Source organism: Rana temporaria, chromosome 9 (assembly GCF_905171775.1).
Source record: "Rana temporaria chromosome 9, aRanTem1.1, whole genome shotgun sequence".
Lineage (NCBI taxonomy): Eukaryota > Metazoa > Chordata > Amphibia > Anura > Ranidae > Rana > Rana temporaria.
Window position 1 is genome coordinate 150645428 of NC_053497.1, and position 25792 is coordinate 150671219.

At 40.8% G+C, this 25792-nt stretch overlaps 1 protein-coding gene across 4 annotated transcripts in view; it reads right to left on the reverse strand.

The window, feature by feature from the left end:
• DENND1A (DENN domain containing 1A) overlaps positions 1 to 25792 on the reverse strand; it is a 1239075-nt gene that overhangs the window by 652799 nt on the left and 560484 nt on the right. For all 4 annotated transcript variants that reach the window (XM_040324851.1, XM_040324852.1, XM_040324854.1 and 1 more), the window contains exon 10: positions 5417 to 5517. In XM_040324851.1, the coding sequence (XP_040180785.1) occupies positions 5417 to 5517 (101 nt within the window). The remainder of the gene's footprint in view (positions 1 to 5416; positions 5518 to 25792) is intronic.

The window sequence follows — 25792 nt, forward strand, 5'->3', positions numbered from 1 at the left end:
TGAGCCCATCTCTAGTCTTGACAGACAGAACAGCTAGCCTGAGAACCTGTTTTACTGCAGTTAAAAAAAAAAAAAAAGAAGATAGTTCTCCACCCTGCACACAGCCTATTAGTGGACAATGAAGGGGATGAAGGACAGAAACAGAATTAGGAGGTCTATCTGCTCTCTTCTTCTTTCAGCATGTTCCGTGTAAGCAGATGTGAATGCAAAATAGCTGAATGGTTCAAACAGCCATCCCTTTCCCAGTCTCAGCATTGCTGCACATGAGATTACAAGAGGCAGTACACTAAGGTCAAATTTCTGAATGTATTACTATTGCATTTAAAATATATTTAATGTTTTTTTTTTTTTTTTTTTTTTTTATAAATACATACAACATTAATTGGTGTATTGTTTTTATTATTTACTTCAAAAGTACCCCTGAAGCTTTCAGTATCCTCACAGAAATGTTAGGCATTTGAAAATATGTTATACCTGTTAATAAAGCAAACTAGAGCTGCAGAAAAATATTTGATATCAATTGTATGTGGATTATTTGATAGGGAAAAAAAGAGAACACAGCAAAATTCACAAAGGAGTTAAAAAAATGAAATGGGGGGAAAAAGCATACAGATTTCCAGCAAACACTTTTCTCATGCAGCATCATTAGTGTAAAAGTTAAAAGCACAAACAAAGCAGTGGGAGAACCATCCACTGTTTTCCATGTCTCCCGCAGAGCAGCTTCCTTAGTAACTTAATTATAAAATGTGATGAGGCATGAGCTTGCATAGGACTGAGCGCAGTGCGGACTCTCTCACTGGAGGATAAGGATCTACAGGCTCAAGGAATCCTGCAGCGTATGTTTGACTTGCGTGTCTTTTCTCTGCTGTGTTGATTCTTCAATACACAGCAATTAGACTCATTAAAAGCACACACAATTAAAAGCATCTCTATCCCAATCACTGCACAATGTTGCTATATTAAGTCCAAATACATCTGCTGTGGGGGCATTTAGTACAAGTCCATAAATACTTCTTTGTCTATTTTTTATTAAACAGTTACTGTTTTGAAAACAAAATGACTAATAATAGGCATACGCAATAATATTGTTCACCCCATAAGACAAAAGATCCATTAAGTCTTCACATGTTTACAAAGGATCAAACAAAAACAAAAAAAAGCTATATCCTCTAAGATTTGGTGATGTGACTTCCAGAGGAAAAATGTATATACAATCACACGTGTTTGTTGTTAAAGAACCTTTTAAATTACCAATGCACCCCTAAAACAACTGTAGGAATAGGAGCTGGAAACCCTCTCCTCTGGATTAACTGTGGGTATGGAATTGGGTATATGGTGTATGATATTATTCTTTTATTTTTTTTATGGTTGAACTAGATGGACTTTTTTCAATGTAACCTTGTACACGTCAAATTGAAGAGTTGGCATTTATCAGCTTTAGAATGCAGGGGCTAATGTCAAAATACATAAGGATTCCCGATGTTACTAACATTCTCACTGGGATAGAATGTTTGACTAAATAAAGTTGCATTATGTTTTATTTTGGAATTCCATTTCTGCAGTGTGCTATTTATTTACAGCCATAGTCAAAAATATTGACACCCCTGCATCTGTCAGATTATGTACCACTTTGTCCAGAAAATTGTTATAATTATACATGTTTAGCCATTCTCATGCTTATTTATTTTTGTATTGGTATGACACAAAAGTGGAGAAACAAAAAGCCAAATTTGACACTGTGCAATCTTTACTAGAGAGTTCCATCACTTGCTTTAACCCCATATTAGTTGGATAAAGAGTGAGAAAAAACTCTTCAGACAGAAATGAAAACAAGATAGAAGTCCCCCACCCCCCCCCCAAAAAAAAAGTTGCCTGGAGCTGAGCACTTTAACCCCTTTGCTGCTCAGGCCCACCTTCCTTTTAGGTTGTTGTTTATTGATTGGCTTTCACAGCGGTCACATGATTGGGAGTTTGCCTCACTGTCTATGTAAACTCAATGTGCGGGGGCATGCAATGGAAGCATGCCCTCGTAGCAATGAAACCTTGGGAATCCATGGAGTTATATGTATGGCACATGGGCATTAAAGTGATTCTAAACAACAGACATGAATAATGAACAAAGCATATTCCTCTATAGTGTGTACTTGCCTCAATTAAGAGCAATAAGTGCAATTTATGCCTGCTGCTTTGTGCCTCTGCTATCAGCATGAATCACTTCTAACAAGTTTTTCTGACACCAAGAAAAAATTATAAAACAAAAAGGTGACAGGGAGGGATGTCCAGGACAAAGCCTCGGCTCTGTTCCTGTGTGCTGTGTGAAGGTGGGGGGGTTGTCCCTTCCCTCCGATCAGCTCTTAGTATTTCAGCTTTCACTAAGCTCTGCAGTGTGTAATTTCTGCTCTTTGTCCTTTTTTTTTGTTCTGACAGCTCATGCAAGCTTAAAAAATTCTGCACTTTGAACGGATTTAGAGAAAATAAGACTGCAGGTAAACAGGTACAAATTATGTAGGAGGATTTGTTTCATCTATGTGTGTCACCTAAGCCGAGTCACTTCACGGGGTATATGGAGGGGTTTACAACCACTTTAAAGTTGAACCTTTTTGCCGCTGCACATTTATGTTTTGCTGGCAGCAAAAGGTTAAAGCCCAACTCCATTGAAATGTAGTTAAAAATTATCTCCCCCCACTTCTTTCAAAGCAAACCATAGCAGTACTTATACTCTTCACCCTGCACTCTATGACCTTATAGGGTTCCAACCACTACTTCACTTCCAGGCTGAATGATGCTCAGGGCCCTGGGAGCATGTCATCGAGCTGTTCTGAGCTCACAAAAAAAGTAAGCAAAAATGTTCTTCCACGTCACTAAACGGTGCCATTCCCTGTATCTTTAAGGACTGCTTACCTCCTATTCAGGAGGAAGAGTGTCACTGGACATCATGTGACCAGAATAAACAGCTTCAAAAAAGTTACTATATGTAAAACAAAATATAAATAAAAATGAATTGAAGTTGAACTTTAAAGGGTAAGATCACCTTTACAGAAAATCTGTAAGGTGAACTTACACTGGACCCTCCTCCCAATGCCCCCCGGTCCCACTGACCTGGAGTTCCCCGATTACTCACTGTGGCACATCGGGACAACGCTTCATCGGTCAGGGGATTTTAAATCCCCACGGTTTAATCTCCTAAATGTATCTTGTAAAGGTACATATATAGGAGGTATTCTAATTGGTTGGCGCCGACCAATCAGGACACGCCTAGCCCGACCGGTCAGCTCACCTTACAGATTTTCTGTAAAGGTAAACTTACACTTTAAAGAGCAATATGAATAGATTTTTTTTTTTTTTTTTAAAACACACCTTGACAAATTTACTCTACAAAAGCCAGCTACATTAACACACTTGAGGAAACTGGTTCTCTTGTGTCAGTAATTTAGTGATCTAGGTACTTTATTTTGCTACTAGTTTGTAATGCAGGGGAGTTATTCCCCAACATATCTATTGCAGGGTCGCTCACATAAATAAAGCCTGATGTAAAAAGTGTCAGTTCTACAAAGTATTGGGAACTTGGAATGTTTAAGGGGTCATTCACACCATCAGTACTCTGCAGTAATGTACAGTAACACATTATGAAATGTGATGTCATGCATTCTAAATTGCACCCCAACACACTTGCATTGCAGTGTAACATACAGCAATGCACAAACCTGTGTTGCACTGTGCATTCACAGTTATTGGTGCATTGGTCAGCCCATTCAAATGAATGAGCTATCCTAATGCAACACACACCAATGTGCAGACCATTGTGTATGTGTTTAACTCACCAGAGTGGACTGAGCTGCAGTTAATGGGCCCTTAGGGAATCACACTTTTTAAAGGAGCCTTGACAAAGCTTCTCTTGTATTTGCAAATATATGTGATGAAAACTTTGATTTATTACTTGAATGTAGAAACAATCTCATTAAGGTTTCTTGTCCCAACTATGTTGTAAGACAGTGGTCTACAAACTGTGGCCCTTTGCTTGCTATTATTTGGCCTTTGAGGGGCCATGCCATCCACTGACACCAATGATGGGGCATCATTCCTCCAACACACACCAACAATAGGGCTCCATTCCTTCCATGGATACCAATGATGGGGCACCATTTCCCCCACAGACACGAATGGGGCACCATTCCTTCTTGAATACCAACAATGGGTTACCATTCCTCCCACTGATATCAATAGGACACTATTCCTTCCACCAAAACCAATGATGGGGCATCATTTACTCTTAACGACACCAGGGCATTTTCTAAACCCACTGCCAACAGTTTGCCACTAGTAAAGCCTCGTGTACAGCAAACTGGTCCTTTGTTCAGAAAGTTTGGTGACCCTGGTTGTAGTGCAAAAGACTAACCGGGCAGGACTGTTTTCGATTTTTGTGCAGCAGAGACACTGCATTGTCAGCTCAAATCAGAAGTTAGGAACTTGTTAAATACCCGACAGATCAACAGGTATTTTTTTGTACTTGCAGAGAAAAAGTAATAACACACAGGGTAATGTGCATGTATTGCACAGATGTACTGAATGGCCTGGATTCACAAAGCACTTACGCCGACGTATCTCCAGATACACAGTGTAAGTATGCGCCGTCGTATCTATGCGCCGTGCCCACAATCTGAGATACGCCTAAAAATAGGACCGAAGTAACTTTCCTATGCTGTCGTATCGTGGGCGCATATTTACGCTGGGCGCATTTGCCGCTCCCATAGATTTTCTATGCACATATGCAAATGAGGAAGATACGCCGATTCACAAACGTAGTTGCGCCCGGCGCATTATATATGCGGTTTGCATAAGTCGTACGTCCGGCGTAAAGTTATTCCCCATATAGGAGGCGCAACTCATGCAAAGGTATGGACCAGGGAACACAAGCCGTCGTATCTTTTGTCGTTTACGTAGTACGTGAATAGGGCTGGGCGTAGGTTACTTTCGCGTTGTAGGCAGTGATCCGTCGTATCTTAGGGAGTAGTTCCGACGTGATTCTGTGCATGCGCACTGGGATGCGTCCACGGGACGGCGCATGCGCCGTACATTATTCGTATCTTTATGACGCTCAATCCATCATTTGCATGGGGTCACGCCTCATTAGCATGGCTCATGCCCACTTCCACCTACGCTGGCTTACGCCGAGGAAACCCAGCGTATCTTTAGGAGCGAGTGCTTTGTGAATCCAGTGCTTGCATCTGTGCGCTGCATCGGCGTAGCGTATATTAGATACGCTACGCCCGCATAAATATGCGCCGATGTATGTGAATCCGGGCCAATGTGTTTTTTTCTTGTTTTATTTGCTCAGACGTAAATTGAAAACATGACAACCTAACCCAATAGCAATTTTAATAGGGAAAATAACAGTGAGTGAGGCAATAAGACCTACCAGCAGTAATCCAGCAGATGCGGAGGAAGAACTGGGATGTAAACATGTTGCCAGTACATAGGGAACAACATTGAAGAAGATCCATGGATGCAGGCAGTCAACTGCAAGATTGTAAAGATTTTAAAATGAATATTCATAAATACAGTAATATATACTTAAAAAGCAAGATATCGTCCAAATAAAAGAGGTGCTGAAAACATTTATTATGAGGATTTTTTTTTTTTCAAACACATTTGAATGCAAGATCATTTGGTTTGTATACCAGTACCTGACACACAGAACATGTTTATTTTTCCCTTAAAATCCAGCTCTCCTATGTACCAATATACCTTTAATGTACCTTGGTTGCAGAGAAATAAAAGCTTTCTTTGATTTTGAGAACAAGGTCTTAACTTAGCCCTTGCTGTATCACTTAGAAAGCTTCATCATGACATTAGATGTAGGACAGAGAAACCAAAAAGACAGAAAACATGTGTATATCCAGGGCGCTCCAAGCATTTGAATCCTGACAGATAAAGTCTGTGTTGGAGAGGGTAGCTGGCTGAAGAAGGAACCAATGAGCTGTTCCAAAACACGTTCCGCCTCTATGACACACTTCCTGTTTGTGTTTCATGCTGGATTTTGTCTCGCTTCCTCTGACATCATCCCTAGGCTCCAGCATTATTGTGTTTCCAGAACATTCACAGCACAAGTTGGCTGTTATCTTGTGGACTTCCCTGGAAGCTTTACCATCACAGACTTGGACAGCCCTGCCACTGGAACATCTCCTGGACGCACTTACCTGCTACATGCCTTTTTCATCCACTACTTTGTAAGTGTTTTTAACCCCTTTAGGGGATATTAAATGTTTTATACTTCTGCACTTAGAGGCACCTTGTTTGTTTTTCTAAACCAAAAAGACACAGGAAGGAGTTTACCAGCTGACCTCATTAGCACATCTTCACCCATCAACTATGATAGCACAGCATCTCTCCACACGTGCATTTGCCTGGTTTCCTCAGTGTCTCTCCAGAGAAGTTCAGGCCCTCATGCTTAACTCCTAGGGGCCACATGCAGCCCACGGGGCACCCCTGTAGTGCAAGAGATTGCCTCAATTGGATACAGAGTGACTGGATAGATGGTGTGTCCTCCTATTATAGTTTTGGTAAATTACCTAGTTGTGCTTTCAGTGTCATTAACTGTTAACGAACACTAGCAAACACGCATATTGATAAATGACGGGTGAAAAAATGCAGCAGTAGAAAACATGCAACTCACACCACGCCAAAATGTCCCATTAGTTACTTTGTCATGTGTAGCGCAGCCCATTAAAAATCAACGAGCTGCTCTTCATGTACCACTGGAAAAACAAGCCAAAAAAATGTGCATGTGGCAGCCCATTTAAGTGAATGAGCTGTTTTATGTGTGACAAGGGAAAATACTTCAAAGCACCCAAAACAAACGCATGTGGGAATGTGAGTTTTCACTATGTGGAGATGTGAACGAGGCCTGACTAAATGAGTGTCCCTGTCCACTCCCTCCTATGTACTTGTATAAAGATGGCCATACACTATGCAATCCGATTGTACAATTTCTTTCAGATTTCCCAGAACTACGGAATAGGATGACCCACCTGAACAATCCATTCAATTTGTATCAAACCAGACATGCCCTTGTACTACATAGCTGACGGCAGATCAAAAGGGGATTGTACAATCAGATAATATAGGAAGTGGGTGGAAGATATTATTGTAATGAGGAAGGTGTGGTCCAGCGTGGTAAAAACACCCTATCATGCCCTCTTCTGTGATGCAACAAGGAAGTGAAGGCTTCTGGAAGATTGCCTTCAAGAAGTGAATGCTGAGAGAGGACCTACAGGAAGTGATGGAATCTGAAATTCATTAAAAAAATTCTGATAAACGGACAAGATTTTAAACCTCCTGTGGATAAGATAAGTGAGAGAAAAGCACATTGGGATGTCTGGGCCAAAAATGGCATTGGAAAACACTTTTATTTATTATGAAAAGTGAAATTCTGCCTGGAAAGGTGAACGTATCCACTAAACACACAAAACTTTTTAAACTACTTGCCGACCAGCCACTGTCATTATACAGCGGCAGGTTGGCCCCCCTGCGCGAATCACCATAGCTGTACAGTGGCTGCTTTTAGGACTAGAGCTGATGTGTGTGGTCGGTGACTGCGATGTCCGACGGCCACCCGCGATCACTCCTCAAAGAGCGAAAACGGGGATCTGTAAATCTAAACAGACAGATTCCAGTTCTGACCAGAGATTAGTGAGAGATCTGATGTTCCTAGTGATCAGAAACAGCGATCTCTGTCTATTCCCAGTCAGTACACTCCGCCCACAATTAGAAACACTTAACCCTGTGATCGCCCCTAGTGTTAACCTCCTCCCTGCCAGTGACATTTATACAGTAATCAGTGGCTATTTTTAGCTCCAATGGCTGTATAAATGTCAATGTTCCCAAAACAATGTCAAAAGTGTCCAATCTGTCCGCCGCAATTACGCAGTCCCACAACAAAATGTTGATCACCGCCATTACTAGTAAGAAAAAAAAAATGCCATAAATATATCCCATATTTTGTAGACGCTATAACTTTTTTGCAAACCAATCAATGTATACTTTACCAAAAATATGTACACAAATACATAGTGGCCTAAACCACCAAAAGAAAGCTCTATTTGTGGGGAAAAAACATTTAATGTTGTTTGGGTACAGTGTCGCACAACTGCGCAATTGTCAGTTAAAGCGACGCAGTGCCATATCACAAAAAAAAGGCATGGTCATTAAGGGGGGAAAATCTTCCAGGCCTTAAGTGGTTAGTAGCATAAACACAAGTGTTTTTTTTCCCCTGGATTGTTCAGGTTCACCATTGGCACAGCAAGGAAGACATGAAAAAAAAAATATTGAAACCTCTGCATGTCAGGCATTGTCATATCATGCAAATACGATTTTTGTACTTATTGTAAAAGACCATGGAGGGACACTGAAATGTAGTGTTTCTTACTGTACATATGTAGTCATGGCTGTTAACCCTTAAAATGTCACAGCTGAACATCACTATTCTGGCTACAGCTCATTGCTCCATCCATTATGGAGATTAACAGTGCTCAGGATGAGAGCCAAAGGAGGATGCTTACTGGCTGCAACCTCAGGCTGGCACTGGAGCGTACCTCTAGCAACGGAAGAGTAGATTCTGTCACTGTGGCATCTGGGACTTGGCTCTGCCAACCAAACTCGAAAGGGGGGCAGTAAGCCAGGAGTTTGAGAAACAGAGGGAGCTGGAGTAAAAAGCAGAGTCATGTGGAGCACAGAGAGATGGACAGTCAGAGGGGAACCTGGCTGCCACTCACATTTACTGTAAAAGTGCCCCAATACTGGCAGGCTGTAGTTAAACATGACCAGTGGCTCTCCTTCCCCTCACACAGAGGGCAGTGTCAACAATATGTGCCGGTCTGCAAGTTTTCTGAGATTTTACAGTAAAACACAACACTGTTCACACTAATGCCACTGTCACACACCAGTGCAACCATCCACTGTGATCCTGCTAGCCACATCTGTCCCAGTGTCACCAGTGGATCCAACATCTGTCCCAGTGTCACCAGTGAACCCATCGGTACCAGTGTCACTGTCACAACACTACCTGGCAACCATCATATCAGTACAGTGTCAACAGAGCCAGCATAACCCAAATATCATGTCAAAACATATATACACACAGTAGAATGTCACCCGTGCAGCCATCCATCTGTATCAGTGTTACCAGTGTAGTTATCAGCATCTGTGCCAATTTCACAAGACTACTTGACCACCATTACATATTACAGTGTCACCAGTGCAGTCATCAACATATGTACCAGTGTAGCTATCAACATCTGTCACTATGTCACCAGTGCAGCCAACAGTACCTGGCAAACATCATATCAGTACAGTGTCAACAGAGCCAGCATAACCCAAACATCATGTCAAAACATATATATACACAAGTGGGGCTCTCACTTTAAGAGGAACAATTATGTTGTTTCTACACTTCAATGGCATTTTCCTGTGTAATCCCTGAAATCATCTTGCATACAACAAACTTTATAAATGTAGTCCTCTTATATTTTTTTCCCACAAAAACTTCTCAGGTTTATACTCCTGCCAAAAATATCTGTATTGATAAATGTTCCATCTAGTTTACTGGCAGACTGGGCATCAAACAGTATATCCCAAGTAAATATGTCAGATATGGGAGTCCACAGGGTACACATACAACTTTTACATTTATGAAAAGAAAGAGTCACATTGGGCCTATTCTTTGTTTTAGAAATACAGTATCTCACAAAAGTGAGTACACCCTTCACATATTTTGTAAATATTTAATTTTACCTTTTCATGTGACAACACTGAAGAAATTACACTTTGCTACAATGTAAAGTAGTGTCCCTTCTGAATAACTCAACACAGACATTAATGTCTAAACCGCTGGCAACAAAAGTGAGTACACCCTAAAATGAAAATTTCCAAATTGGGCCCAAAGTGTCAATATTGTGTGTGCCCACCATTATTTTCCAGCACTGCCCTACTCCTCTTGTGCATGGAGTTCACCAGAGCTTCACAGGTTGCCACTGGAGTCCTCTTCCACTCCTCCATGACGACATCAAGGAACTGGTGGATGTTAGAGACCTTGAGCTTCTTCACCCTCCATTTGATGATTCCCCACATATGCTCAATAGGGTTCAGGCCTGGCCATTGCACCACCTTTACCCTCAGCTTCTTTAGCAAGGCAGTGGTCGTCTTGGAGGTGTGTTTGGGGTCGTTATGTCGGAATACTGACCTGCGGCCCAGTCTCCGAAGGGAGGGGATCATGCTCTGCTTCAGTATGTCACAAGTACATGTTGGCATCCATGATTCCCTCAATAAAATGTAGCTCCCCAGTGTTGGCAGCCCCAGACCATGACACTCCCACCACCATGCTTGATTGTAGGCAAGATGCACGTGTCTTTGTACTCCTCACCTATTTGCCACCACACATAGAAGAGGCTTTCTTCTGGGACGACAGCCATTCAGACCAATTTGATGCAGTGTGCCGTGCATGGTTTGAACACTGACAGGCCACCCCTTAAACCTCTGCAGCAATGATGCCAGGACGTATATGTCTATTTCCCAAAGACAACCTCTGGATTTTTTTTTTTGCAAAATTTTATTTTTATTGGATTTCAAGGAGCACATAATAAAGAACTGTATCATAAGGTACAAAAGAATGATAACATCAACATAATGATATCACAACCTCTGGTCGACCATGGCGAGGCCTGTTCTGAGTGAAACCTGTCCTGTTAAACCGCTGTATGGTCTTGGCCACCGTACTGCAGCTCAGTTTCAGGGTCTTGGCAATCTTCTTATAGCCTAGGCCATTTTTACCACGAGGTGCCATGTTAAACTTCCAGTGACCAGTATTAGAGAGTGAGAGTGATGACATCAAATTTAACACACCTGCTCCCCATTTAATCCTCAGACCTTGTAACTCTAACAAGTCACATGACACAAAGGAGGGAAACTAGCTAGTGTGCCCAATTTTGGCATTTTCACTTAGGGGTGTACTCACTTTTGTTGCCAGCGGTTTAGACATTAATAGGGGGGCAGCAAATTTACACTGTTATACAAGCTGTACACTTACTACTTTACATTGTAGCAAAGTGTAATTTCTTCAGTGTCGTCACATGAAAATATATAATAAAATATTTACAAAAATGTGAGGGGTGTACTCACATACTGTACCTAGGTGGATGCAACATGGATCCAATACTGCATCTGTGCCTTGGCGCCTCTAACCCTGAGAACCGAGCGATCGAACACTGCCGATCTCTCGGTTCTCACAGCTCTCTGCTCTGCCCCCACGCTCACTGGAGTGCTGGGCTGTGGAGGGAGCAGGAGCAGTCAGCTTAGTATCTCAGCAGCTCGCGAGCCTGGACTAGCTCTGTGACTTCAGCCCGCTGTCTGCTGAAAACAGGTATGAACTGCACTCCTGTGATCCACAGGAAAAGTACAGCCAAACAAGCTTTGGCTGTACTTCTCCTTTAAAGCCTGACATGTCTGGTTTCTATATACTAGTACTGTATAATACCATCTTTTATATGATACCAAAAAGTTGAGTTATATATATATATATATAGTGTTTTTTTTTGCATTAAAATTCAATAAAGTGTATTTTTTCCCAAAAGATATAATAAAATATTTTGAAAAATGTGAGGGATGTACTCACTTTTGTGAGATAGTGTATCATCTAAATTGACAGCTTTGTGCAAAAATATACATTTCCATTTTATTTTCACAGTCTGCAAAAACCTGTGGCAGAAAAATACAAATGTCAAGACTTATGCCTCTTAGAAAATATGTTGGGGTGCTTGCGTTTCAAAATGTGGTCATTTTATGAGTGTTGCCACTATACTGGGTGCTCCAGGGCCTCCAAAAATGTGATAGCTAGGCAGGAAATCAGATGTATAGTTTATGCCCCTAGAATGCCTGAAGGCACTCTTTGGATATTGGGTCCCTCTACATGGCTAGGTTGTGGGAAAAGGCTCACACATGGTATGGTATTGCAAAACTTGGGAGGAGTAGCAAAACAACTGCAAGTAGACTTATGCTGTGTATTAGAAAAAACTTTGTCAAAATGTAAATTTTGTGAAAAAATAATTCTATTTACTTTCATAATTTTCCCCAAAAAATGTGGGAAAAAAAATACTACAGTACTTCAAAAAAATCACCATGCCGCTTACCAAATCCCCCCTATTTGTATTGTGTTAGCATTTAAGGCCCCGAGAAATTAAATAGGCAGTCAGTACCTCATGATTGACCAGTTTTTAAATATATATAACATAGTTTGTAGATGCTATAATATTCATTCTAACTAAATAATAATATACAGATTTTCTTTTTTCCACCAAAGAAATGTAGCAGCATACATTTGGGCTAAATTTATGAATGAACCGGTGCGGTCTTATTGAAGTCTATTACCCGCAAATCGCAGGACAAAAGTCCCCGACCCTTTTTAAAGAAGCACTGGACCCAAAAGCATTAATGTGAACTTGTACCATAGGAAACCATGTTAAATAGACTGTCGTGCATTTCTGCAAAACACACTAAAAAAACACCTACCGTATTTATTCGAGTATAACGCGCACCCGTGTATAACGCGCACCCCTAATTTTCAAATAAAAATCGGTATAAAATCATTAAAATTGCCAAAAATCATTTATTGACAATGTAAACTGGTATAAACTGGTATAAACACAATACTGAAATAAAATTACTGGTAACAATATTTATTTAAAATGCTTCAAAGTCAGATTCATCATCAGATACACCAAAGAGTTGTTCCCATTCTTCTCGAGTTAATTTTTCATCAGTGTCCCAGTTGGCATGAACATCTGTTTCTCCAGTTTCTTCGCTTTCTTCTGAGTCTGAATCCCACAGCAGGTCGTCTTCTGTGCCGTCCATTTTATTGCTGATGCCTGTCTTCAAAAAACTCTTGATGACCATTTCTTTTGGTATGTCTTCCCATGATGTTTTAACCCAGGATGTCACGAGAGATAGGTCAGGTTTCTTGAGGTTTCCTTTTGCAGTCAATTCTTTGTCGTCGGATTTCATCCAGGTAATCCACTTTTCCCTGACTCTGTCTTTGAAGGGTTTGTTTAAAACGACATCTAGTGGCTGAAGAATAGAGGTTAGTCCACCTGGAATCACAGCTTGAAATGTTTTTAGACTTTTCAGTTTGTCCTTCACAGTGTCTGTCAGGTGTGAGCGGAACTGGTCCCATACAAGCATGGATTTCTTCAGTAGTGCGCCTGGTCTAGTATTCCAAACTTTATTTAACCATAAAATGATGCCCTTTTCATCCATCCATCCTTTAGGATGACAATGGATCACGACACCTGGTGGAAATTTAACTCCTTTTGGAATAGTCTTTCTTTTAAAGATCACCATTGGTTTAAGTTTAAAACCGTCTGCCATACAGGATAACACCACGGTAAAATGAGTTTTCTCATGGCCAGTGGTTCTAATCTGGATTGTGTGCTTCCCTTTGCTGTCAATTGTCCTGTTGCCTGGTAGGTCAAAACACATGGGGGTCTCATCCATATTGCCTATCTGTGAAAGTTCAAAATTAATCTGCTTGCGTTGGTTCATTACAAAGGTATGGAATGAAGCGATCTTCTCTTCTAAATCATTAGGCAGCTTCTGTGCTATCTTTGTTTTGTGGCGTATTGCAAGTCCATGCCTTTTCATAAACTTCTGTGTCCATCCATTAGAGGCTTTGAAGTTTGAATCTTTGCAAAACTTTTGGGCTTGAAGTCTAATGTGGAGTGATGTGACGATGTACCCACTACTTCTTTGGTCAATGATCCATTCATAAAGTTCCTTCTCCATGTCTGGGTACATGGCTTGTCTCCCTCGTTGTGCTTTTTTTGTTTTATTCATATCTTTCAGGACGACTTTCTGTTTTCTCCATTCTCTAACATTCGTCTCTGGTACAGTGAATTCTCGGCTAGCTGCTCGATTTCCGTGAATCTCAGCATGATCAACGACTTTGAGCTTGAATGAAGCGTCATATGCAGAACGTTTCCTCTTGATACCCTGAGTTGCCATCTAACGGGTACCAGTATATCAATTAAAATATGAAGAACACTGAATTGTACAAAATGTAGGGTTGTCCCGATACCACTTTCTTAGGACTGAGTACAAGTACCGATACTTTTTTTTATTATTGCAGCCATGTCCCCCACATATCCAGCCATGTCCCCCCATATCCAGCAATGTCCCCCGTATATCCATCCATGTCCCCTGTATATCCAGCCATGTCCCCGTATATACAGCCATGTCCCCGTATATACAGCCATGTCCCCGTATATACAGCCATGTCCCCAGTATATCCAGCCATTGTCCCCTGTATATGCAGCCATGTCCCCGTATATCCCCTGTATGTCCAGCCATGTCCCTGTATATACAGCCATGTCCCCTGTATTTCCAGCCATGTCCCCTGTATGTCCAGTCATGTCCCCTGTATATGCATTCACCCTAAAAACTACCGTACTTTTTTTGACTACAGTATTCTTTCTAGGAGTCTGATGAGTTATATGCATATAGTGATATTTACCGGTATTTCCTATGACATCTCTGTTTCAATTACGGTACTTTCATGATCTTTGACGGAAGGGCTCATTACACTTTCCCTATGATCTCCGATCCCCATGTACGGTATGTTTTTCCCTTTCACGAGTTACAATATGTAGTACGGTAATCTACGGTAAATTTCCTACATGGTTGCAATCCCCTCCTATTTAGGGATTATATGATTCTTCACTGAACGATTGTTGCATTAATATGTACCGGTATTTGTATCTTTTAAAACCCAATAAACATATTAAAAATTCCGATTAATGCTATTATTTTTTTGTTTTTTGGATGCTGTACATACCTTCTGTACAGCATATACACCGTGCATCCAGGTTGCGGGAGTGGGCGTTCCTAACACGTCTGTGATTGACGTTTTGCCCAAAACGAGCTCCCCCCGTCGCGTAAGCCGCGTCACGGTTGGCGAAAGGAGCCGAACGGAGAGTCGGCGCTATACTGCGCATGTGCATCGCTGTTCGGCTCCTTTCGCCAATCGTGACGCGGCTTACGCGACGGGGGGACCTCGTTTTGGGCAAAACGTCAATCACAGACGTGTTAGGAACGCCCACTCCCGCGGGACTCGCAACCCGGGTGAATATGCTGTACGAAAGGTATGTACAGCGGTAGCGGGGGGGGGGCAAGGTGATACAAAAGTATGACATTGCACCCGGGGACTGACAGAACAATGGTATCGGGACAACCGCAATGCTTAACAAAAGCAATGCTTACCGTTGCGGCCGAGGAACCGAAGCGGCGACTATACAGTAGGGAATTCGGGCCGCCTACTGTACGCGACGTGGGGACGTTTTTTTTTCCTTCACCCTCGCGTACAGTGAGCGGCTGCAGCCCAGGAAAGGCGCAGTGCGAACTCACAATTCGCCTGCACCCTCAATGGACCGGCCGCCAATGGAGTCCTCGTGTATAACGCGCACCCAAACTTTGGAATTTTTTTTGGGTATAAAATTTTGCGCGTTATACACGAATAAATACGGTAAGTGTGAACCTAGGGTAAATGCCAGTGATTGATTCTCAATCAAAGAATGTTTGGTGGAAGTCACATTTACAGCTTTATAAATAGACCCTTTAGTATATTGCTTTACATTTTGCAAAAGCAATGTTTAAAATTGTAATGTATACTTTATCCATTGACCCTAAGACAACATAAAATAACCATATTAGACAAATATTTTTTGTGGACTCTCAAAAGTGCTTAAGACTTTTAACTAGTGCTGTAAATGTCCTATGATTTTACATTTAATTTTAGTCCTCATTCACAATTTGGATTCCAGTGACATCACTATTAAATAGGATGTATATCTTGTCTCGTTTCCTTGTATCTGTGTTAAGTCAGTGAGATGACAAATTAAGCAAACAGTTTATGTGTGTGTGTTTACCCATTCACAATAGAATAAGCTGCATCTGTGTAGGCTTGGGAGGCTTCCAGTTACAAGGTCTTGCCTTCTGCTGAGCACAGTTTGAGATAAAATAATACAGCTTGTTCGCTGTGATGAAACAAGAAGAGTCTGGTGCACATCCTCCATCACTGGCAGACCAACAGCATCTCACATGCATAACTCTTTCACTTACGCATCTTTAGCACAACAGGAGAAAAATGTTGCTGCTCTTCCTAACTAGACACTCAGGCCTCGTACACACGATAGGTTAAACAGGGGACAACGGTCTGATGGACCGTTTTTATCGGTCAAAACCGATTGTGTGTGGGCCCCATAAGTTATTTAACCATCGGTTAAAAAAAAGCCAACTTGCTTTAAATTTAACCGATGGGAAAAAAACATTTGTTAGTAGGCACAACCATCGGTTAAAAATCCACGCATGCTCAGAATCAAGTCGACGCACGCGTTCTGACACGATAATTTTTTTAACCGATGGCGTGTAGGCGCGACGGACCAATAGTCAGCTTCATCGGTTAACCGATGAAAACGGTTAATCGGATGGACTGATCGTGTGTACGCGGCTTAAGTTGTACTACCTATACGTCATTAAAGAAAAAAGAAAAGTGGGTGTATTAGCATGTCTGTAATTGATTAGACATAGGTGCTAAGTAGGTTTTATATCACAGACTCATAAAAAGCTTTAAATGTGCCATTTATAAAAAAAAAATGAAATTACAAAAAGGAAATTTAAAGTGCATGTTAACCCAAGAACAAAATGTAATATAATGTCGCTTACAGTCCTTGCTATAACAAATAATATTGGCTCTAAAAACGTGTCACATCCTTTATTTCATATGACAATTTGGTTTTACACAGATGGTAATATGAATTTTGAGGCACTACAAACAAGCAGATTTTTTTTTTGTATAATTGTATGATCTTTATGTATATAAACACCAACATAAAAACATATAAAAATTACAAATGCAGTATTTTATGGGTTCTGATCACATACAACGCACTCTATTCCCTGCTAGGAGTATATTTAAACTCCTATATAGGGAGTGACCCTACAGTGTTAAAAAGTCTACACGCCCCTGTTAAAATGTCAGGTTTCTGTGATGTAAAAAAATTAGACAACGATAAATAATTTCAGAACGTTTTCCACCTTTAATGTGACCTATAAACTGTACAACTGTCAGACTGTGAGGGCATCTCCTATGCACAGTCCTCATCAGGTCACCCCCACAGATTTTTTTTTTTTTAATTAAGGTCTGACCTCTGGCTGGGCCATTCCAAAACTTTAATCTTCTTCTGGTGAAGTCATTCCTTTGTTGATTTAGATTTATGCTTTGGGTCGTTGTCATGCTGAAAGATGAAGTTCCTCTTCATGTTCAGCTTTATAGCAGAAGTCTGAAGGTTTTGTGCCAATATGGATTGGTATTTGGAACTGTTCATAATTCCCTCCTCTACTTTGACTAAGGCTGCTATTCAAGCTGAAGAAAAACAGCCCCAAAGCATGATGCTGCCAGCACCACACATCACTGTGGGCACGGTGTTCTTTTGGTGATGTGCAGTGTTGTTTTTGTGCCAAACATATCTTTTGGAATTATGGCCAAAAAGTTCAACCTTTGTTTCATCAGACCATAAAACATTTTCCCACATGCTTTTTGGAGACTTCAGATGTGTTTTTGCAAAATTTAGCCGGGCTTTGATGTTTTTCTTCATAAACAAGACATATGAAGAATACAGGGGATTGTTGTCACATGTACCACACAGCCACTACTTGCCAGATATTCCTGCAGCTTCTTTAATGTTGCTGCAACCTCCCTGACCAGTTTTCTTCTCATCTTTTCATCAATTTTGGAGGGACATCCAGTTCTTGGTAATGTCACTATTGTGCCATATTTTCTTGGGGGGTATTTGTACTTTCCTGATATTTCAGGGACTCAAGAATAGATAGGCCGTCAGTACATCAGATGTGATCAGGTGTAATCAATTTTAATTGACTGGCATCATAGCTTGTAGACTGTATAACTTTTGAATATTGTGGAATTAATTCCAACTTGGTATATACTCATATCATATATTTTTTCCTTGTGAAATCACTTTTGCTGGTTCCCACACTTGCACAGGAGATTGCCAAGGTTTGGCCTTGTGATGCACTAGTATCCTAGTGCTGGCTATGTGGGCGAGTTTTTTCACTCCTAAATAATCATTCTATCTGGACTTGAGCCTTAACCTCCCTGGCGGTATGATTCTGTCAGAAAAAACATGCTAAAAGCGGTACCATTATTTGCAAGGAAATTTGGCGTTTTATATTGTAGGTCTGTAATTTTTAGAAATAACTCACTTAAATCTGACCAAACAAGCTTCTAATAGGCATCCCGGGTATGACATTTTTTTAAAAACAAAATTATAAATTATAATATAATAAATAATTATAAATAATTATAACAAATAATAATATAATTATAATAAAAATTATTCAATAATGTAATCAAATCAAAATCACTGAAATTTGCTCAGTTGCAGAATTGTTGCTGTCATTATTTTTTTTTTTTTATGACGAATTTCCCCACAAATCGCTATCGCACAATTCTGCAAGTGATTATAATTTATTATCGCTGTTTTTTAGCTGATCTAAAACTATTTTTGACATAAAGGGACACTTTTGGTTGCTATGGACAATCTACAGTTTGCAGGGAGAAAGAAACGTTTTTATTATATAAAATGACATGCATGACACAGGACAGACCACTAGGGACAGGGGGGGTGTGTTTTTTTTACATACAGTACTGTAATCTATAAGATTACAGTATACTGTATGTAAGGTGTTTGTTTACTTTTTTGAATTTGGCGCCGTTCTCCGTCCCCGTGCGTCGTAACGTCGCAGGGAACGGAGATCGGCGTCACACGGAGGCACTGTGTGAATCGAGCGAGGTCCCGCTCGCTCACACAGCGCGGTGGCATCGCTGGATCCAGGGACAAGGTAAGTAACTTGTGCCTGTGGATCTAGCGAGGCGAGCCCGTGGCTGACACGGGGTTACCGATCGTAGCAGGAAAATCTAACCCCGTGTCAGACACGGGAAGACCGCCAGGGAGGTTAATACTGAGGGTTTGTATAATACCTTGGGCTAGATTCAGCAACCAGATACAGCGGCGTATCTCCAGATACGCCGCCGTAATTTCAAATCTGCGCCATCGTATCTTTACGCCGATTCTCAAAGGCAGATACGTTGAAAAAATAGGCTTCCTCTGCCGACGTAACTTGAATACAGCGGCGTATAATTGTGTGCAATTTTACGCTGGCCGCTAGGGGCGCTTCCGTTGTTTTCGGCGTTGAATATGCAAATGACCTAGATACGCCCATTCACAAACGTACGTACGCCCGGCGCAATTTAGTTACGTTGTTTATGTTAGGCTTTTTCGGCGTAATGTTACTCCTGCTATTAGGAGGTGCAGCCAATGTGAAGTATGGACGTTGTTCCCACTTCGAATTTTGAATTTTTTACGTTGTTTGCGTAAGTCGTTCGCGAATAGGGCTGGACGTCATTTACGTTCACATCAAAAGCAATGATGATTTGCGGCGGAATTTCGAGCATGCGCACTGGGATTCTTTCAGGAACGGCGTACGCGGGGTCAACATTTATTTAAATAAAACACGCCCCCCCCATCCTCATTTGAATTAGGCACGCTTACGCCGGCACCATTTACGCTACGCCGCCGTAAGTTAGGAGGCAAGTGCTTTGTGAATACAGCACTTGCCTCCATAACTTACAGCGGCACATCGTAAATATGATACGCTGCGCCGCCGTAATAATGCGTGCAGCTACCTGAATCTAGCCCCTTATGTTTATATTAATACATGACAGTATACCATGAAGGTTGGTTATTAGTTATTATGTGTTTTGATTATAATTATTGTACATGTGATTTATATTTTTTTCATAGATTATTCTCTGACAAAATACTCCTCTTTTTTTCCCCCTTATTGAACTCATAATGGGTAAGAGAGAGGGTGTTTTTAACTGTATACTATTGCCTAAGATATAAAAAAAAACATATATAAATAAATAAAAATGCCCACCCCATGAGGAGGCTGTATAACACCATAATAGTGTAGAACGGCAAGATATACTGAGTTCTCTTCTGATGCGGGTGTCAAGGTATGCTGTGTGGGCCTGATGCCTAAAGAAGAGACGCAAGTCCTATTAAATTGGCCTATTGCTAACTTAGGATTCATTCACACCTGAGAATGCACCCTGCCTGCAAATAGATGTGAGAACCTCCACAGGAGTCTTCATGATTAGTTGCAGAAGGCAGCCCCATTGAAAGCAATGGGAGGCTGCTGGCTCTAGCACCTAAGTGTGCCCACTTGCATGTAATCACTTGTGCAATGACCACATGCACGTGATTGGCCCTGGATGGAAACTGCCTGTGTTGATCTCTCACATGTGATCATTGCTTGAGAGATTACATGCTAGTGGGCATGATTAGCAAGAGCTGGCAACCTCCCATTGCTTTAAATGGGGCGGCCTACTTGCAACTAATGTATTTTCTTCCAATGAAATAAACTTCTGCATGGAGCATATCAGTATGTAGTAAGTACCAAAGCCATACTTCTACTCATCCAGTGGCACAATTATATGCTACATCTCCTACCTCAACACCCACTTCTGACAGGAAAAGTGTGTTGTGCATCTAACACACTACTGTATATAGTGTTATACAATCTACCAATAGCATTTTGACCTATATACAATTGCAATAAAATAAGTATGTGAACCCTTTTGGAATGAGATGTATTTCTGCACAAATTGGTCATAAAATGTGATCTGATCTTCATCCAAGTCACAACAATAGACAATCACAGTCTGCTTAACCACTTGATCACTGGGCACGAAAACCCCCTTAATCACCAGACCAATTTTCAGCTTTCGGTGCTCTCACATTTTGAATGACAATAACTCAGTCATACAACACTGTAACCAAATGAAATTGTTGTCCTTTTTTTTCCCACAAATAGAGCTTTCTTTTGGTGGTATCTGATCACCTCTGCGTTTTTTAATTTTTTTTGCTATAAATGAAAAAATAAAGAAAATGTTGTAAAAAAATGAATTTTTCTTCATTTCTATTATAACATTTTGCAAAAAAGAAAAATTTCTTCATAAATTTGGCCTAAAATGTATACTGCTACATATTTTTGGTAAAAAAAAAAAATTGGATATTATTTAGTCTGGGTGAAAGTTATAGGGTCTACAAGCTATGGTACCAATAACTGAAAATTGATCAATTTGATCACACCTGAAGTACTGACGGCCTCTCTCGTTTCTTGAGACCCTAACATGCCAGAAAAGTACAAATACCCCCCAAACGACCCCTTTTTGGAAAGAAGACATTCCAAGGTATTTAGAAAGAGGCATGGTGAGTTTTTTGAAGTTGTCATTTTTCCCACAATTCTTTGCAAAATCAAGATTTTTTTTTTTTTTTTTTCACAAAAAGTTCATATTCGCAGTTTTTTTCTCACACACAGCATATGCATACCACAAATTACACCCCAAAACACATTCTGCTATTCCTCCCGAGTATGGCGATACCACATGTGTGAGACTTTTACACAGCGTGGCCACATACAGAGGCCCAACATGCAGGGAGCACCATCAGGCTTTCTGGAACACCCAGGCCAATTCTGACATTCCTCTCTTACATGGAAAAATCATAATTTGCTAGAAAATTGCATAGAACCCCAAAACATTATATATGCTTTTTTAGCAAAAATCCTAGAGAATACAATGGCGGTCGTTGCAACTTTTTATCGCACACGTCATTTTCGCAGCAATTTTTTGAATGCGTTTTTTTTTTTTAATAAAACGGTTTTGTGCTTTAAAAAAAAAAAAACATTAAAGTTAGCCCAATGTTTTCGCATAATATGAAAGATGAAGTTACGCCAAGATAGATACCCAACATGTCACCCTTCAAAATTGCACACGCTTGTGGAATGGCGCCAAACTTCGCTACTTAAAAATCCCCATAGGTGATGCTTTAAATATTTTTACTGGTTACATCTTTTTAGTTGGAGAAGATTTATTGCTCTCCCTCTAACGTTCGCAGCGATACCTCACATGTGTGGTTTGAACACCGTTTTCACATGTGGGCGGGACTTACGAGTGCGGTCGCTTCTGTATACGAGCACACGGTAAGTACTGCATTGATTTTAATCAAAACACCCGATTCTGCTTCACGTTATTAGGCCCAATCTACTGTTAAAAATTGTTTTTTGGGTGAACCTCCACTTTAAGTTCTCCTGCAAAATGTCTTGATGAACTTGGGAATTCATTTTTCTTTCCATGATAGCAATCCATCCAGGCCCTGACGCAGCAAAGCAGCCCCAAACCATCATGCCCCACCACCATACTTCACAGTTGGGATGAGGTTTTGATGTTGATGTGCTGTGCCTTTTTTTCTCCACACATAGTGTGGTGTGTTTCTTCCAAACAACTCAACTTTGGTTTCATCTGCCCACAGAATATGTTGCCAGTACTGTTGTGGAACATCCAGGTGCTCTTGTGCAAACTGTAAATGTGCAGCAATGGTTTTTTTTTGGACAGCAGTGGCTTCCTCTGTGGTATCCTCCCATGAAATCCATTCTTGTTTAGTGTTTTACGTATCCTAGATTCGCTAACAGGGATGTTAGCATATGCCAAAGACTTTTGTAAGTCTTTAGCTGACACTCTAGGATTCTTCTTCACCTCGTTGAGCAGTCTGCACTGTGCTTTGCAGTCATCTTTACAGGACAGCCACTCCTAGGGAGAGTAGCAGCAGTGCTGAACTTTCTCCATTATAGACAATTTGTCTTACCGTGGATTCATGAACAGCAAGGCTTTTGTAGATACTTTTATAACCCTTTCCAGCTTTATGCAAGTCAACAATTCTTAATTGTAGGTCTTCTGAGAGCTCTTTTGTGCGAGGCATCATTCACATCAGGCAATGCTTCTTGTGAAAAGCAAACCCAGTACTGATGTGTGTTTTTTATAGGACAGGGCAGCTGTAACCAACACCTCCAATCTCGCATCTCATTGATTGGACTCCAGTTGGCTGACACCTCACTCCAATTAGCTCTTGGAGATGTCATTAGTCTAGGGGTTCACATACTTTTTCCACATGCACTGTGAATGTTTACATGGTGTGTTCAATAAAAAAAATGGTAACATTTTATTTTTTGTGTGTTATTAGTTTAAGCAGACTGTGATTTTCTATTGTTGTGACTTAGATGAAGATCAGATCACATTTTATGACCAATTTGTGCAGAAATCCATATCATTCCAAAAGGGTTCACATACTTTTTATTGCAACTGTATCTCAAGCAACTGACATTTAGAAGTACCTTCCCTTAGTATGCCTGTCCTGCCTTTACAGGCTAATTTAGTTAGTTACTTATATAGAATGTAAAGTTTACCACTGCCATCTAGTGGCAAAAGTCTGTAACAGCTTTATCTCTAGTTAAGTAAATTTCTCAGACAGGAAGTGACCGTTGCTCTAGGAAGTTCTTCAGCCATTTTTAGATTGTCATTCTCCATGCATGCAGCATGTATGTTTCTCTCCCAAGAGGCTCGAGACATCATCACCTGTAAAGTGCCTTTCTGTTGTGTCATCTGTCATTTATGCTTGACTAGTGATTCTATGTGTACTGATCTCTCGTCATTGTATTGTATTGCAGTTTCACAAGAATATAAAATAAAGTTGGATTCCTTCGGTAGACAATTCAAGCATTGGGCTTCCGTTTACTGAAGTCTCTGACAAGTGTTTAGCTGTCAGTTTAGAACCACAGTTAGTGTTTTGAGAGCGGAACAATACCCTTTTCAGAACTAAAAGAACCACACGACAGTGTTTGGAAGTGCTGCTCCACTATCTGGAGTTTAGACATAACACTATCAGAACATATTTTTTTTTTTATTTCAGCTGGTGATCGTGGCAGTAGCAGGCTTAGCATGCCAGGGTGATCATCCTGGGCCAGAAAATGTGTTAGGACTTCAGAATACAGAACTCTCCCCACTCCTTATTTCTATAGCATGGCCATAAGTGTTCTATAGTACACAGAAAGAGCTGGAAACAATGTAACCAATTAGGGCTGCAACTAACGATTATTTTCTCATAATTGATTAGTTGGCCGATTATTGTTTTGATAAATTGATTAATCGAATAATAACCTTAAAAAAGTGTGGTGTTTAATTTAGTTAAAGCGGATCTCCACTCTAAAGTGGAGTCCCGCTGATCGGAACCCTCCCCCCCTCCGGTGTCACATTTGACACCTTTCAGGGGGGAGGGGGGTGCAGATACCTGTCTACAGACAGGTATCTGCACCCACTTCCGGCCCTACGATACGGGCAAAGGACGGGTTTTTTCCTTCCTTCCCGTCCGTCCCCCCGTTGTATGCTGGGAACACTCGGCTCCCAGCACACAGCGGGAGCCAATCGGCGGGCGCAGCGCGACTCGCGCATGCGCCGTAGGGAACCGGGCAGTGAAGCCGGAGCGCTTCACTTCCTGGTTCCCTCACCGAGGATGGAGGGGGGAGCAGCAGGGTGACGAGCGATCGGCTCGTCATCTGCTGCGATCACCGCTGGACTCCAGGACAGGTAAGTGTCCTTATATTAAAAGTCAGCAGCTGCAGTATTTGTAGCTGCTGGCTTTTAATATATTTTTCCCGTGGCACATCCGCTTTAATATGTAAAGTAAAAAAAAGAAAAAGGCATTTTATTCTTGCATATCTCTATACAGTGGTAAATATAAATAACCAACTATATGGCTAGGGAGCAAAATATCTAATCCAATCTGGGAATAACAGACAGAAGAGATATACTGTATATACTATTAGAGGTAGAATCTGGTAAATATCATCAGACTCTGAGATCAAGTTTGTTATTTAAAGAAAAAAAAAAACAAAGACTGTTTTGCAGATTTTTAGACAGAACTGTAATATATTATGTATGACAGACTCCCTTGAGCCTTCCTTCAAAAAAAATGTCATTCCAATTATGTTTGTTCAATTTTCTAATCGTTAGTGGGGTCAAATAGACGTTCGTTTTCGACCACAGTGACAGGAAAATTTAAAGGAGAATAGAAAACTTCTTGGTCAAATGAATTTTCAGACAGTGTATGTGATTTTCATTCAGAAACTGTATTCATTTTAAAACTGAATGTTAAAAAGGAAGTGACATTTTCAAACGACATTCTTTCATTCAGTGAATGTACAAAGATTTTTTTGCATGAATATTCTCGTCTGAAAACCGATACATGTATGGCCAGCATAAGACTCAGTTTACACCTATGCAGTTTGCTTTTGATCCGTTTCTGCAGTGCCTTTTGCACACGCAATTTTTCTGGGATTTGTGTTTTTTCCATGGATATGATCATTTTAACCCTTTAACATCCTCATTTTGCAATGAGTTAGTGTGACTCAAAATGTGTGCTCTACCAAACGGTGGAGCGGAACGTTAAAGGGTATACACAATACAGGTAAAAGTTTACTTTAAATGTAATTGTAATGCCTTTTATGTTACCTCCAGTCTATCAGCCTGCACTTTCTATCACTTTCTCTGGGTTCAGATGCTGATCTTTCCTGCACACCGGCTTTAAAGTGATTTTATTTTTATTAAACAACAATCATACTTACCTGCTCTGTGTAATGGTTCTGCACAGAGCAACCCAGGTCCTCCTCTTCTGGGATTCCCCACCGACGATTTTGGCTACTACGGCTTTCAGAGTGCCCCAATAGCAAGCTGCAAAGTATAGTATAGAGTGCTCCTATGCAAGATGTTATAGGGCTG